The sequence below is a fragment of the Mustela nigripes genome, chromosome 12 (assembly GCF_022355385.1).
Source record: "Mustela nigripes isolate SB6536 chromosome 12, MUSNIG.SB6536, whole genome shotgun sequence".
Lineage (NCBI taxonomy): Eukaryota > Metazoa > Chordata > Mammalia > Carnivora > Mustelidae > Mustela > Mustela nigripes.
In genome coordinates this window covers 146791926-146807779 of record NC_081568.1, presented here as the reverse complement: position 1 = coordinate 146807779, position 15854 = coordinate 146791926, and the positions used below count along the sequence as shown (strand labels likewise).

The 15854-nt window shown below is 55.1% G+C and overlaps 1 protein-coding gene across 1 annotated transcript; it reads left to right on the top strand.

Annotated features, from left to right (window-relative positions):
• Window positions 1-3052: 3052 nt before the first annotated feature.
• Window positions 3053-15464, top strand: GRM6 (glutamate metabotropic receptor 6). Its single transcript, XM_059416713.1, has 10 exons — window positions 3053-3568; window positions 5871-6087; window positions 6330-6465; window positions 7144-7298; window positions 8389-8529; window positions 8634-8834; window positions 10316-10461; window positions 10573-11196; window positions 14011-14322; window positions 15267-15464. Exons 1-10 carry the CDS (start codon window positions 3053-3055, stop codon window positions 15462-15464), a joined length of 2646 nt encoding a protein of 881 aa, XP_059272696.1.
• The last annotated feature ends 390 nt before the right edge of the window (window positions 15465-15854 follow it).

Here is a 15854-nt window from a genome sequence, read left to right as displayed (position 1 = left end):
GGGATCAACAGCTTTGAAGTTAACCATTAAGTGAACCTGAGAACATAGAGTTGTTGTTTTTATTTTTTTAAGTTTATTTATTTATTTGACAGACAGAGATCACAGGTAGGCAGAGAGAGAGAGAAGGAAGCGGGCTCCCTGCTGAGCAGAGAGCCCAACAAGGGGCCTGATCCGAGGACCCCAAGATCACGACCCCAGCCGAAGGCAGAGGTCCAACCCACTGAGCCACTCAGGGGCCCCAAGAACATGAGTTTTAAATGAATTTTGCAATAAATATAATCTGGTGGTTCGGTAAGAAGGCTAGTCTAAAAATATAGATATATTTAACCTTCCAGCTTTGGGGTTAGAAATATGAAAACATACCGAGAGCAGCAGCCCAAGCCTTAAGTTTCATTTAGTCTTGTCAGTTGAACTCACTGGAACTGAAATTACGGACTCAGAAGTAAATGTTGTTGAGCTATTTTACAATGGGTTCTGTGAGCAGCCCCTAGTCTCCTGTGCTGTGTGGACTTGGTGGGGGGGGGGTCACTGTACCTCTCTGGTTAGGCTGTGTCATTTGTTAAGGTGAATAAGAACCCCTTTGCCACTGCACGAGGCTGAATTAATTATAATGAATTTTCCTTTCTTCACCAGTCCCTGTTTCTTGGCCTCTCTGCCACGCACTCTCCCATCCCTGCTCACCTCCTTGGCCGCTCCCTTCCAGCCTCCTCTCTTCTATTTTATCTCCTACTGCTGGGGGTGGGGGGGGGTGGCTGGGGCTCTGTCCTCACCCTCCGTCCACATCCTCTGCCCAGGAGAGGTCATCTGTCCATGGCTTTAAACACCACACTTGCTGATGCCATCCCAGCCTTATCTCCCACCCTGGCCTCTTCCCTTAATTCCAGACTCATGGATCCAACCAATTGAATGAGATTCTTCGCTTTCCGGTGTCCCAAACTGAACTCTTGATTTCTGCCCTCCTTGGACCTGCTGTGGTCCTGGTCCGACGTTCTCAAGGCATGCCCCGCCCCCCGCCAGGTGCTCCAGCCGTGACCCTTTCCTCTTCCTCTTCCTCGCTCTCAGAGCCAGTCCTGCCCCACGCCTGGGGCCCACCCTTCCTTCCCTTCCTTCCACCTCCAGCAGCCTGGTCACAGACCCTGTCGCCTCCCTCTGCACCGCTGTGAGGGCTCTGCCCCAGTTGCTGATGGTCTGTCTTGAATTCAGGGGCCAGTGGGATTCTGGAACGTGCTTTGTGACATCGGCGATGCCCTCATCTGATCCATTCTGAACAGGGGAGGGCTGCGACGGGCTGTATGAGCCCAGCCCATCCACCTACAACACCCAGTTTGTATGGACCTTTGTAATGTCAAGCTTGGGGCCTAGGGCCAGCTAAGTGCTCCGTTCTTCCCAAGGTGGAAAATGGGTAAAGGCAGAGCTGGGTCCCGTCCTCCTGGCTCCCACCCTCCGCCAGGGAGAGGTGCATAGACAGCTCTGGGAGTAAAACTGGCAGGGCCCTTGCATGGGGTAGGGGAAGAGAGAAGGGTGACATGGCTTCTGTTCATTCCCTCTGCCAGCTTTGCCCAAATCCCTGCAGCCATCCTAATCCACCCTGTCTAATGGAGCCCAAGCTGGCTCAAGCCCCCATGGGATGAGCCTGCAAATCCCTGGGGCTGGGAGCTCACCACCTGTCCCCAGGGGGCCCTTTGCTCTCTCCCTCTCTTTGCATCAGAGAGCCAAATCCGGGGCCTCAGACAGGAATGATGGTAAACGCATATTGTGGCTAAAGCCCCCTCACCGCAGCCCTCAATGATGAGATGGGAAATGTAAGTTCCGAGCCTCCCACTGTGGTCGCTGGGGTCACTGCTTCAGACCCCAGAACCCAGGAAGGCTTTCTCCATGACCAGAAGGACAATTCTTTAGGGTTCCATCATCAGATGTGAGAGGTTGGGGCAGAAGCTGCCGGGTGAGCTGGCCCTGTCCCTCCCACCTTCTCCACTAAAGGCAGTGTGGGCAGCTGGTTTCATACGAGTCTGGGCGCCAATCCAGAGGCTAATCCATGCCAACTATGTGGCCTCAGATGAGACTTCATTCCTTGAGGTCTCTATTTTCCCATCTGCAAAACGGGGCTCACGGTAAATGTCTCCTTACTGCAGGGTTGTTGTGTGTGTATTAAGCAGAGTCCTTAGTAAGGTTAAAGGTCTGCTTGCTGGTGCTTCCTTCCTGGCCAGCCCTGTTCTCCTTCCTGCTGTTCAGGTGTACCCGGCTCAGTCAGTCTGAGCTCCTCTCTCCCTCCATTCGGGTTTTGCAGGGACAAAGTTGGGGAGTGCCTTGGGCAGCTGGAACCAAGGCCCAGGTGGCTAGGAAAGAAAGGAAGAGGGGGACAAAGTAGGAGAAATTAATAGAGACAGAAAGAGAAGAGAGAGATGGGCAGGGGGTAGAGACAGAGATAGAGAAACAAACGGAGAGACAGAAGACTGGAAGACTGTGTGTGTCTCTCTGTGTGTGTGTGTGTGTGTGTGTGTGTGTGTGTGTGTATGTGTGTCAGAAACAGCCAGAGAGAGTTGGGGTCAGACACACATCCAGAGGGAGGAAAGAAACAGCCCCAGGGAGTAGGGCTCCCTCCCCTCCTAAGAGGGATGGAAAGGACGTGTAGCACGCCCTTTCTGCGCACACCCCTCAGGGTGGCCTCTCATCCCCTCCCCAGAATCCCTAAATCCTCTCTGGGCCCTGCACATCTGTCACAGCCCTGTCCTGACCAACAGCGACAGCGGCTGGTGCAGGTGAGTGTGGCTAGGGAGTGCTGAGGACCAGGGGCCCAGGGCCGTCGGGGAGAGGCAGGCTGGCGAGGTGGAGACCGCGGTCGCGCAGGTGGACCTGAGTGAGAAGATCCCTAGGGTGTGAGAGCGCGGTGGAGGCCTGCGAGCGCAGGGCGAATTGCTATCCCAACTCTTCCCCAGCGGGCTCCGCCGACGTTCATTGCGCGCCTCCCCTCTCCCCAGGACCCGGGACTCCTGCCAGGCGCTCAAAGCGTTCCCCCGTTCTGTTCCCTCCCGGCCCTGGAGCGGGACAGCGGATGGCCCGGCCCGGGAGCGCCCGAGCCGCGCTGCCGCCGCTGCTGATGCTGATGCTGGTGCTGGTGCTGGTGCTGACGCAGGCGGGCGCGGCGGGCGCGGCGGGCTCGGTGCGCCTGGCGGGCGGCCTCACGCTGGGCGGCCTGTTCCCGGTGCACGCGCGGGGCGCGGCAGGCCGGGCGTGCGGGCAGCTGAAGAAGGAACAGGGAGTGCACCGGCTGGAGGCCATGCTGTACGCGCTGGACCGCGTAAACGCCGACCCCGAGCTCCTGCCCGGCGTGCGCCTGGGTGCGCGGCTGCTCGACACCTGCTCGCGGGACACGTACGCGCTGGAGCAGGCGCTGAGCTTCGTGCAGGCGTTGATTCGCCGCCGTGGCGACGGCGACGAGGGGGCCGTGCGCTGCCCAGGGGGCGTCCCCCCACTGCGCACCGCGCCCCCGGAGCGCGTCGTGGCTGTTGTCGGCGCCTCGGCCAGCTCCGTCTCCATCATGGTCGCCAACGTGCTGCGCCTGTTTGCGGTGAGGGCACTCTCTTTCCGTCCTCCTCCCGTCCTCGCCCTCCGGGTGGCTGGTGTCTGATCTCCTGGCAGAAATCCTCACATTCACAAACCCTTGCACCAGATGTACGCCCGAGCCACATCAACCCAACCGGTCCACCCTTCCTTGTCTGCTCTGGGGCCCTGCCAGAGCTGCCGTGTGCACACACAGCCATTTGTGAGAATTAAGGAAAACTACCTTCTGGAGGGTCAAGGTGCTGCCTTGAAGCGGTTGCAGCCTTGGGCTGGGGACGCGATTCACTATAACAGGGCAGCTCCTAATTTAGCACCTACTTGGTCACTAGCTTGGGTGTCCTTGTTTGGGGCACACTCACTGCACTCTGCTGTGTGGTGGTCTCACCCCGGGCCCTGGGGAGTGCTCAAATGAGTGCAAATTTTTCCTGGGATCAGGCCCCTCCTTCTGGTGGGGCAACTAGGATATACCCCTGACTCCTGGGGAGGTGGGGAGCGAGGGTAGTTTCCTCAGCTTCAGGGAACCATCTTAAATGCAGGACAGCCCTTCCTTGCATCCTGGGGGGCAGTGATTGGGGGAGGGCAACAGGAATCAGGGATTGGGGGGCCTTTGGCATTAGAGTTTGGGGGTTTTCTGCAGTAGTCATTCATTTGGGCATCTCTGTGCTTTGTCCTTCTGAGCCCAGAGGAAGGCTTTGCTTCCATCTGGCTAGGGGAGGGGACTTGTGTTTCTTGAGAGTTTCTCCCATTCTCCCAGGCATGGCCTGTTTCTACCATGCTGGGTAGGGGTTTCATCTGGGCCCCCCTCCATCATCTGCATCCATATAATTCCCCCCATCCTGATTCCCCCTGGACAAGAGCTTATTGTACAGACACACCTTCTAGCTGGGACAGGGAGAGTTTATAGGGGAGATGGGGGGCACAGGGAAGAGTCTCCATCTCACCTGCCTGCCCATGTCTGTCTGCATTTGTACCTCTGTCCCCTGTCCTGCCTGGAGCTTTAGTTTCTGTCCTTTTCCCTATGTCTGCCTCTCTAGGCTGAGTGCAGAGATCTCAAACTCGGGGGTCTTCAGGGGCCAGGTTTGGGGTGTAGATGAGTGAAGCAGGACCCCCACAAGTCCAGAGCCCACTGCCGCCAGATCAGCCCAAGAGAGGGGTGGTGCCCCACTCCCATGTTTTAGACCCTGGCTATCAATTTAAAAATTAAACGAATGAAGACACTGGTGCAGGAAAGGCAGCCAGGGGCCAGATTTGCTGTTCCTGGTCCAGGAGCAGGGCTGAGGGTTTCCGAGTTCACCTCCTTATGTGTGTGCATCACTGTGATCGCAATGCATTTTAGATAAACTTCCTGGAGGAAGTTCAACATGTACAGGAAGGTGGTTCTGAGGATCAAACTTTAGTGTCCAGAGTGCCCAGAGTAGCTACAGCACCCATTAACCACGCTGGACCTTACTCTGACCTTCCCTCCTTCTTTGTGGTTCTTGTTTCTCTCTCTCCTCGTCTCTCTTTTTCTCTTCCCCCTTCCTCTTTTCCTCTTCCCTTCTCTCTCCCTCTTGCTCTTCCCATTATGTCTCCATACGCCACACTTTCTTTCTGCCTTGCTTCAGACATCCCTGTTTCCCCTAGACCAGCTCAGCCCACTCCTTCCAGAACCTTCTCTCTCTTCTTCCCCTCACACCAGCTCCCACCTCACCCCTCTGCTCTGCTAGCCTCTCCACTCTCCACTCTCCTTTCACACTTGCTCTTCCCCTCCCCCCTTCTCCAGGATCAGCTTAGCCCATAATCCCAGCTGTCAATCACTCTAGCACACAGATAAGCCCAGCTGCAAGCAGACCCCTCCATTAGGCCAGAAGGAGCTTTGACTCAAATAACCCCGTCCCAGCCCCCTGCCTGCTCTGACCCTGCCTGGGTCTGCTGCTCCCCCACACAGACTTGTCCCTTTGTGTGAATTAGGAAAACATGTTGCCTCCCGGGACTGACAAGGGAGTTCCATTTCCCCTTGCCAATGCAGCCTTTGCCCAGCAGCTGAATGGGCTGCAGGCTGGACTTGAGCCTCCACTTCCCCTTTGCCTGGACACAGTCGCCACCACTGTGCACGGTGTGCCCTGCCCTCTCCCTAGACCCCTGTACCTCCCATATTCCATCAGACCACATCTCAAATACAGAGCGTTCCCCATGCCCTTGGGGCTCTCCATGTGGCTCTCCCACGTGGGCCCCGGTGCCCTGATCCCAGACTTCGGTGCCCCAACCTGTGTTCTGGATCCCTGCTGCCCTCCCTCCATCTGTAGCCCAGGTGTCCTTCCCCCTTCCAGATACCCCAGATCAGCTACGCCTCCACAGCGCCTGAGCTCAGTGACTCCACACGCTACGACTTCTTCTCCCGAGTTGTGCCACCAGACTCCTATCAGGCCCAGGCCATGGTGGACATCGTGAGGGCACTGGGATGGAACTACGTGTCCACACTGGCCTCCGAGGGCAACTATGGCGAGAGCGGGGTTGAGGCCTTTGTGCAGATCTCCCGGGAGGCTGGTGAGCTGGGAGCGGGGGTCCAAGGCATCAAGGAGCCTACACAGGGGTGAGCCAGGGGCCATCGGACAAGGCCAAAGCCATGAGATGGGGCACTGGGCCCATGGTGGGGAGCCTGGATGGTGCCTCTGTGGGTAGGCGCCCCTTCGGAGCATTCGGTCCCCATCACAGTCTTGCACCATGGTGGCCCCGGTGGGTGGGTACTTGGGTTGAACAAGAGGTGATTCTGGCATCCCCCCACCCAGGGGGGGTCTGCGTTGCCCAGTCCATCAAGATTCCCAGGGAACCGAAGCCAGGAGAATTCAACAAGGTGATCAAGAGACTCATGGAGACTCCCAACGCCAGGGGCATCATCATCTTTGCCAACGAGGACGACATCAGGTGGTAGAGCCGGCACATTCAGTCACTGTGGTTATCAGAGGCTCTCCCCGAAGGCCCTGCCCCCTCTTCTTACACATCCCCCAGCCATGCACATCCTCCCTTCCTCCTCCTCCCTCTTCTTGATGCCCCCCCCCCACCCTCCTGCCCTTACAGACGTTCCCGGCTCCCATCTGTCTGTCTGGTGCACCCAGAAATGAACCGGGCCGGGTGTGGGTGGAGATTCTCCAGGACTTGCCAAGGGAAACCACAGAGGAATACCTGCCTGTCCTTATCATTCACAGTGGGGGAGAGACCCATGGGCAGATCTGAGTGCCGAAAATGAGCTGTCAGAGAAGGAGACCTGGGGTAGTGCAGGGGGTATCAGCAGGGGGTCATGGACCCTGACCCGAGGCCTGTGTGGTTCCAGGCCAGCAGGAGGCTTGGCAAGAGAAGGGAGGCCCTTCTTCCTTGAAGTGGGCTGCAAGTGCACAGAACAGGAGGGCAGCCTAGGGCCAGAGCCTGGCTAGAAACTTTACTACCTAAGAACCCTGGAGCAAGTGTCCAAAACTCCTTTCCCACCATTTTTACTGCTTAATGAGGGTCTGGTGAGTGGTTTGGAATGGGATAGAGGGAGAGGGAAAAACAGAAAGTAGAAGGGGGATCTCCGGTCCTCACTCACCCTGACCCTGTTCCTACCAGGAGGGTCCTAGAGGCCGCACGCCACGCCAACCTGACAGGTCACTTCTTATGGGTCGGCTCAGACAGCTGGGGAGCCAAGACCTCTCCCATCCTGAACCTGGAGGATGTGGCTGTGGGGGCCGTCACCATCCTGCCCAAAAGAGCTTCCATAGATGGTGAGTGCCGGGATGCCCTCTCCCACCACATCCCAGGCCCCTGCTTGTCCTCCCCACGATCCCCTCTTGGGGGGCATTCGTTTTCCCCATCTGTAAAATTGTGTATCCTGCTCCATGTCCCTTCCGGGATTCCCAAATTCTAGGATTCTAAAATTCTGTGACTACATCCCAGCAAGCAGTGTTTGAGTTGGCAAAGGAGGAAAAGCCCACCCTCACTTCACAGGGTCAAGAATTAGTTGTGGCTTTTCTGTTTTTGTTTTTGTTTTAATTCAATGCCTATCTTCCTGGTATTTCTGGTTCTGCACAAGACACACTAATTTGAGGGGGGAGGGAAAGGGAGCAAAACCGAGGATGGGGACATATTGTCCCATCGATCAAATGATGAAACCTGCCTCCCTCCCTCCCTTCACCATCCTACCCATGAATATCTGGAAGAACCCAGCAGAGAGGTTCACTTTACAACAGGATTTGGTCGTTTTCCCAAAGCCTGAACTGAAGATGCCTCGACAAGATGCTTCAGGCTATTTTAATGAAGCACAGAACCTCGTAAAGACTCAGAACTCTGACTTTCCGGGGCTCCCAGCCTCCCACCCATCCGCATGCTCTTTCTTTCCCTTAGAGTGCACTTGGTTGCATTTGACAATTTAGAATGAGAGTGGTTTTAGCAATAAAGTCATGTCATCGCCAGATAAGATGTCTGAAAACAGGCCACTTCAGGTTGGGGGCAGTGAGTTAATGATGTTCTCAAAGCCCTGAGCTCTGTCCCCACTTCTGTTCCACCATTCTCCATAGTTGCTCTGTGCCTTCGTGACTCAGGTGTCTTATTCACAAAGTGGCTGCGGGAGCTCCTCCCATTACATCTTTACCACCGCATCCCAACCAGGAAAGAAGGAGCAGCATAAAAGTCTTTGAGGTGGCGAGGCTCTGAGTTTACAATAGGATGCACAATCTACCCTGAAGCCCCCAGACGGCTTTGAAATCACAGGCCAGAAGCTGACCGTGTGGCCAGTCCTAGCTGCACAGTAAGCAAGTGGTAGAGGGGCACAGAGGAATCGTTCAGATGGTTGCCGCCCTCTCTCCTCCCTCTCAGGATTTGACCAGTACTTCATGACCCGCTCCCTGGAGAACAACCGTCGCAACATCTGGTTTGCCGAGTTCTGGGAGGAGAATTTTAACTGCAAACTGACCAGCTCAGGTACCCAGTCAGATGACACCATCCGCAAATGCACAGGTGAGAGCTGCCCGGGGTGGCACGGGAGGTCGGGGAGAAGGCCTGAGGCCGGGCGGGGCACCCAGGAGGGCCGGGCACACTTCCTCCGGGCATCCCTAGGACAGGCGAGGAACGCATCGGCCGGGACTCGACCTACGAGCAGGAGGGGAAGGTGCAGTTTGTGATCGACGCGGTGTACGCCATTGCCCACGCCCTCCACAGCATGCACCAGGCGCTCTGCCCCGGGCTCACTGGCCTGTGCCCAGCCATGGAGACCACCGATGGGCGGATGCTGCTGCAGTATATCCGAGCAGTCCGCTTCAATGGTGAGTGAGAGACAGATCCCCTCCCAAAGGGAAGGGATGTCCCTGGCATGGATTTCTCTGCTGGACCTGGGCTGACTCAGGATCAAAGGGATGGGAGAGGCAGAATGGTGTCCTGTCCCCTGGTAGCAGCAGAGGGCCTGGCACATGGGCAGGGCTCAGAATAAGGTCTGGAAAAGGCCCAGGAAGACTCAAGCCACACTCCTGGTTTGTGCGGAAAGATAGGCTTCTTGTTCAGTGACTACTCTTTATAAAAATTAAAAACTGTTCTCCCACCAAATATGGAGCACCTTCTGCCTGCCAAGCTGTCTGTTAAATAGCACAGCTTAACATCACCCCAGACCAGCCCCACGAACTGGCTGAACAAGCCTCTGAAAGAAACAAGGCTGATTGTTCTTTGTACAGGTCTGGACCCACCGTCTGGCCCGGCCAGCTAAGCTCTTTCTTTTTCTCTATAAACTGTGGTGACATACATGTAGGCTCATATTTGCCATCTTCACCATTTTTAAAAAAGATTTTGTCAGAATGAGAGAGAGAGAGAGAGAGAGAGAGAGAGAGAGTGTGCAAGCAGGAGGTGCAGCAGGCAGAGGGAAAAGCAGGCTCCCCGCCGAGCAAGGAGTCAATGTGGGACTCCGGGGATCGTGACCTGAGTCCAAGGCAGATGCTTAACCAACTGAGCAACCCAGGCGCCCCCATCTTCACCAATTTTAAGTGTACAGTTTAGTCGTGTGTGCCCTGTTGTGCAACCATTCTCCAGAACTTGTTTTATCTTCCAAGACCGAAATTCTGTGTCCATTAAACACTAACTCCCCATCCCCCCTCCTGCAAGCTTCTGTCAACTTCCATCCTACTTTCTGTCCCTATGATTTTGCTTGCTCTACGTACCTGCTGTGAGAGGGATCAGGCACTATTTGTCCTTTTGTGATTGACTCCTTTCCCTCAGTATAACATCCGCAAGGTTCACCCACGTTGTGGCCGGCGTTAGAACCTCTTTTCCTTTTTTAAGGCTGAAGAATCACCTTGCATGAATAGGGGAACATTTTGTTTGTCTATTCAACCCCTGGTGCGTCCACCTTTGGCCACTACGAATGATGCCGTGAACGTGGGTGACCCATCTTTGAGGCTCTGAGCTGAGTCCTTTCTTCTGGACATACGCCTGGAAGTGGGCTTGCTGGGCCAGGTGGTAATCCTACGTCCAGTTTCTGGAGGACCCACCACACCGTTTTCCACAGTGACGGCACCATTTTGCATCCCCACCAGCAATGCATTGGGGTCCCACTGTCCCCACGTGCTCCCGAGGCTTGTTACTTCCGGGGGGGTGGTTAACCGCGGCCACCTCCAATGGGTGGGGGGGAGGTGATGTCCCCCATGACTCCGAGCGTCTTTGCGCAAGTGCCTCACGCCTCCCTGCATCCTGGGCCGCCCCAGGGGCCTCTCCGGGAGGGACTAGAGGACCAGCTAAGGGTTCCCGGCTCTCGTTCCAGGCAGCGCGGGGACCCCCGTGATGTTCAACGAGAATGGGGACGCGCCGGGGCGGTACGACATCTTCCAATACCAGGCGGCCAACGGCAGCGCGGACAGCGGCGGCTACCAGGCGGTGGGCCAGTGGGCAGAGAACCTCAGGCTGGACGTGAGTGGGCGCGGACCCGCGGAGCCCGGGGTGGCGGGGGTGGAGGGGCGCGCAGACCCCCCAGCCCACCCCGGGTGGATGTTTCAGGCCCACGCGTCTCCTGTGCCGCAGGTGGAAGCCCTGCAGTGGTCAGGGGAGACCCGCGAGGTGCCCTCATCCCTGTGCAGCCTCCCCTGCGGGCCAGGGGAGCGCAAGAAGATGGTGAAGGGCGTGCCCTGCTGCTGGCACTGCGAGCCCTGCGACGGCTACCGCTTCCAGGTGGACGAGTTCACGTGCGAGGCCTGCCCCGGGGACATGCGGCCCACGCGCAACCACACGGGCTGCCGCCCCACGCCCGTCGTGCGCCTCACCTGGTCCTCGCCGTGGGCCGCACCGCCCCTCCTGCTGGCCGTGCTGGGCAGCATGGCCACCACCACCGTGGTGGCCACCTTCGTGCGCCACAACAACACGCCCATCGTCCGCGCCTCCGGCCGCGAGCTCAGCTACGTGCTGCTCACCGGCATCTTCCTCATCTACGCCATCACCTTCCTCATGGTTGCCGAGCCCGGAGCGGCTGTGTGCGCCGCCCGCCGGCTCTTCCTGGGCCTGGGCACCACGCTCAGCTACTCCGCCCTGCTCACCAAGACCAACCGCATCTACCGCATCTTTGAGCAGGGGAAGCGCTCCGTCACGCCCCCGCCCTTCATCAGCCCCACCTCGCAGCTCGCCATCACCTTCAGCCTCACCTCCGTGCAGGTGGGCCGCGGGCTCTTGGGGCCACGCGAGGGGGGAAAGGGGGAAGGGACCACGGCTGGGCTGGCGGGTTGTCCTCCACTCGGAAAACCCAATAAACGCTCTTCTGTTTTGGCTCCCATGTTTTAAACAAAAAAATTTGCAGGAGCCACGGCCCCACTGTTCTCCTATAAACAGAACTCCTCCCGCAAGCCCCATCCTGCTCCATCCTCGAGGGAACTGGGTCAGTAAGCTGGGGAGTGCCAGCATCCAGCGCTGTTTCTGTAAAAAACAATGAGATTATTTTCCTACACGGAACATGCTTTCCACAGTTTCGCTCCCATATAAAAATAAGGCAAAGCCATCTGATAATTTTTCTCAAGCAGAAAAAGAAGCTGTTTCTGTAAAGGGAGTTCCTGCTGCCGGGTCACTGGGCTAACCTGGATGAGAGGCATGGGCTCCAGCAACCTTACTGTGTAGTGGGGCGTCCTGCTCCACAAATGGCCAGGATTTCATGACTTACATGCAGCAAAAAGCAGAGTGCCTTCAGGGGGTTTTCTGTGGTAGTATTAGACGTTGGAAATTATTCTCATGATCTGGAAAGCACTGCACATTTTCTGTGCAAAGGGTAGCACTCAGGGACAGGTGTGGGTGGCACTGTGGCATCGTAGAGCCAGGCCAGTTCTCAGGGCTACATGGAGGGCCTGTGCTCAGCCTGCTTTGGACAGTGCACGCTCTGCACTCCAGGAAAGCCCTTCCCCCTGCCTAGCTCTGTGTATGCCTCTTTCATTCCTACCTGCAAACCTTAGGCTATGTAATTCTCCATAACTGAAAGGTGTTGCCATCTTTCTGCAGATAGCAGGGCCTGAGCTATCCCTGTGAGATCCAGAAGGCCAATGTCCAGCACCTGTTAATGTTCCGGCCTCTTACCTCCCTGCTTCCCCGCCCGAAACCCCTGCAATGTCCCTTTGCCCCCAGGACAGAGGTACTTAGACGACAGTCAGTACTTCCTGGCTCATCTCTGGACTCCCCACATTATACCCTCCCTTCCGGAAATCCCAAACCCCTGCAAAGAGGCATACCTGCAGTGTTACTGGGTCATTCATCAATACAGTGGACATGAAATGGCATCTCGTTTTAATTTGCATCTACTTAATTACTAGTGCATCTGGCCTTTGAGGTTCCCTCTTCTGTGATGTGCCTGTTCCTGTGCTTTGCTTATTTTCTATTATTTTGTAGGAGTTGTTTTTTTTTTCTTTGTTTGTTTTGTTTCCAGGTACTAATGCTAGTTCCCTAATGCTAGTTCCTTTTCAATTACAGGGGTTGTGAAATTGGTGGGGTCCCTTTTGTTTGCTATTCCTGTATATCTCAGGCCTTGGATGAGAGTTCCTCATAGGCAACTTTTTTTCCTACCTAGAAGCTTGTTCTAGGAGGAGCCTCCAGACTGCTCTCCTGGATGGTGGGTGGGATGTTATTAGTCCCTTGTCCATGGAGCTGCTGCCTCTGGAAGGATCACAAAAAGGTTCTCCTTTCTGGTGAACAAACTATTAAAAAGCATGCCCTTCTCCGGGATCACACAGCCCTGCTCTAGGTTCATAGCATGGCACTGAAGTGTTGGCTTGATTTCAGCCCTACATGCCCCCCACACATATAAACATACCAGACAGTCTTGTACAGTGAGCAACCAGCACAAATGAAGGGGAAGCCCCTCTAGGGTCCTGCCTTCATTGCATGTGTCTTAATTCCTGCTCCCCAGCTTCCTTTTGCTCAAGGTCATGTCTTCTGTCTCTGTGAGGGAACTGCTACTCCATCTCCTCCCTATTAGTGCTTGCTTTTGACTTATTTTTTAAGATTTTATTTATTTATCAGAGAGAGAGAGCGCACAAGCCAAGGGAGCAGCAGCAGGAAGAGAGAGAGGGAGAAGCAGGCTCCCCACTGAGCAAAGAGCCCAATGCAGATCCCAGGACCCTGGGATCATGACCTGACTAAAAGGCAGATGCTTAACTGACTGAGCCACCCAGGCATCCCTGTGTTTGATTTTTTTTTTTTTTGCAGTAATTTAAAAATATATATATTCAGTTAGCCATCATATAGTACATCATTAGTGTTTGATGTACTATCCATGATTCATTAGTTGTGTACAACATCCAGTGCTTGAGTTTGATTTTGATAACCTCCAGGGCCACCCAGCATCAGCTCACATCCTTTCTACTCAGTTTAGTGCCTCATTCTGGGCTTCACTCTGCATACCCACAGGATTTCGTTATACTATGTTCAGAAGTTCTCAGGATCTGGAGAAGGAATGGGTCCTCAGGAACTAGGTTTGATATGAAGGAACTAGGTTTGCCATGGTGCTAGATGGGATCAAGCGAGTGTTTTCACATCTACAGAATGGAGATGGTACTGCCTACCCCTGGGCGGCCAGGGGTGGGGTGTTGTTAGGAAAGAGAATCTCTGCTGAGTCTAGCCCTTAATCAGTGGGACAGACACTGGCTCCTTCCCCAAGCTGGCTCAGAGGGACTGTGTGTAGGCCACCTCTGCCTGTAGTCGCTGTATATTGCAGGACTTGGTGATGGTTGGGATACAGGAAGAGGACATCCAGGGCCCATTACTCAGCCAGCCCTCATATTGCCAGCACATATCTTCACGGCAACCCCTTCTGTCCACCAGCCTTTGCGTAGGCAGTTCCCTCCTGGATGGTCCTCCCCTCTCCATGGGGACTCTCAGGCCTGCGCATCCCACTAAGTAGGCCAGGAGCCTCAAGGTGACCCTAACCTGCCAGAGACATTGGTGGGTGGCCAGGCTGCATGTGTTCCTGACCCGTGTTGGGTCCTGCAGGTGGTGGGAGTGATGGCGTGGCTGGGAGCCCAGCCCCCACACAGCGTGATCGACTATGAAGAACAACGGACAGTGGACCCAGAGCAGGCCAGAGGGGTGCTCAAGTGCGACATGTCGGACCTGTCCCTCATCGGCTGCCTGGGCTACAGCCTCCTGCTCATGGTCACGTGCACGGTGTATGCCATCAAAGCCCGCGGCGTGCCTGAGACCTTCAATGAGGCCAAGCCCATCGGCTTCACCATGTATACCACATGCATCATCTGGTTGGCTTTTGTGCCTATCTTCTTTGGCACTGCCCAGTCAGCTGAAAAGGTAATCTGGGGTCCCCCGTCAGTTCCACTGCCTCCTTTGTTTCCTGCCTGTCCATGGAAGGGTTCGGTGGTCCCAAGTGTTGGGCCACATGCATGAATGCCTGCTTGTTGGTTAATTCATTCACGTACTTAAAAACTCATCCATTCATTTGTCAGTCTCCCTTTGCTGCTTCAGTCAGCCCAATTTTCCTTTGTTCATTCATGTGTTCATCCATGCTTCTAACCATCCATTAACTTGTGTTGTTGTTTTTTTTTTTAAGATTTACTTGTTTTGGAGAGAGAATGTGTCTGTGAGCACAGGGGAGGGGCAGAGGGAGCCAGTGGGGGAGAATCTCAAGCAGATTCCAGGCTGAGTGCAGAGCCCAACATGGGGCTCAATCCCATGACCCAAGATCATGACCTGAGCTGAAACCAAGAGTCAGATGCTTACCCGAATAAGCCACCCAGGCGCCTCTCCATTAATTTACTTCCATTCAGTTACTTCTTTAGATACTCTGTAGCCATCAGTCCATTCATCTGTCAGTCCATTTTCTTGCTCATTACTCAGCGATTTCCTTGCGTGTATAGTAGACGTGTTTATTCACCACTGTCCTTCATGTTTGCCCACTCGCTCTTTCATTCAAAGTGTTCATTCGTGTGTACATTTGAAAACATTCATCCATTCATTAACATGCTCTAGTGCTTTTTAGGCATATGGACCCTTCCCCAGATGTCACTCACTGTGAATGAGCCCTTCCCTTGGTCACTTGTCCACTTGGTCCTGTGTTATTCATTCTCCGTCCTGCCTATGTCAGAGTCACACCATGACCATCACTTCTTCATGCCACAGGGCCTTTGCTTATATGGTTGCCCTTTCCATCCACCAGATGAACACAGACTCATGTGGGGGTGGGGTTGGGAAGGAAAAATGCTGAGTCCCACCCGGTTCTTTCCTCCATGGCTCAGATCTACATCCAAACCACCACACTGACTGTGTCCTTGAGCCTGAGTGCGTCAGTGTCCCTTGGCATGCTGTATGTGCCCAAAACCTACGTCATCCTGTTCCACCCGGAGCAGAATGTGCAGAAGCGGAAGCGGAGCCTCAAGGCGACCTCAACAGTGGCAGCCCCACCCAAGGGCGAGGACACAGAGGCCCCCAAGTAGTGAGTGGGGAAGGAATGGGAGTGGTTGTTCCCTCCCTTCTGTTCTTTCTTTCTCTTGCTTCACGGTGGAAGCTGTGACAAGTCCAGGACTGCAGTGAACAGTCAGAAGCAGGGGGTCCTCAAAGTCCATGCCCACCAGGATGGGGCTGGCCTCCAGAAAGACCTGGACCAACATACCACACTTCATCCCTGCTTTTCCATGCCTGTTGGCATCATACGTACTTGCTGTAGACCAGACTTTCTACTCATGGTGGGAAACAGCTACCAAGAGGATCCTACTCTAGGGAGGACTGAACTTACACTTCCTGATCTGAGTTCAGAGAGTGTGATGAAGCCCCTGGGCTTGGCCCAGCGTGAGTGAGAGTTCTACCCAAACAGCCATCAGAATGTG

What these genes read in the sequence shown, in the direction of transcription:
- GRM6 (XM_059416713.1), top strand. Translation starts at nt 3,053, where the DNA reads ATGGCCCGGCCCGGGAGCGCCCGAGCCGCGCTGCCGCCGCTGCTGATG. An exon ending in GCAGATCTCCCGGGAGGCTG is followed by an intron (nt 6,088 to 6,329) that starts GTGAGCTGGGAG and finishes CCCCCCACCCAG; the next exon opens with GGGGGGTCTGCGTTGCCCAG. An exon ending in CAAAAGAGCTTCCATAGATG is followed by an intron (nt 7,299 to 8,388) that starts GTGAGTGCCGGG and finishes CCTCCCTCTCAG; the next exon opens with GATTTGACCAGTACTTCATG.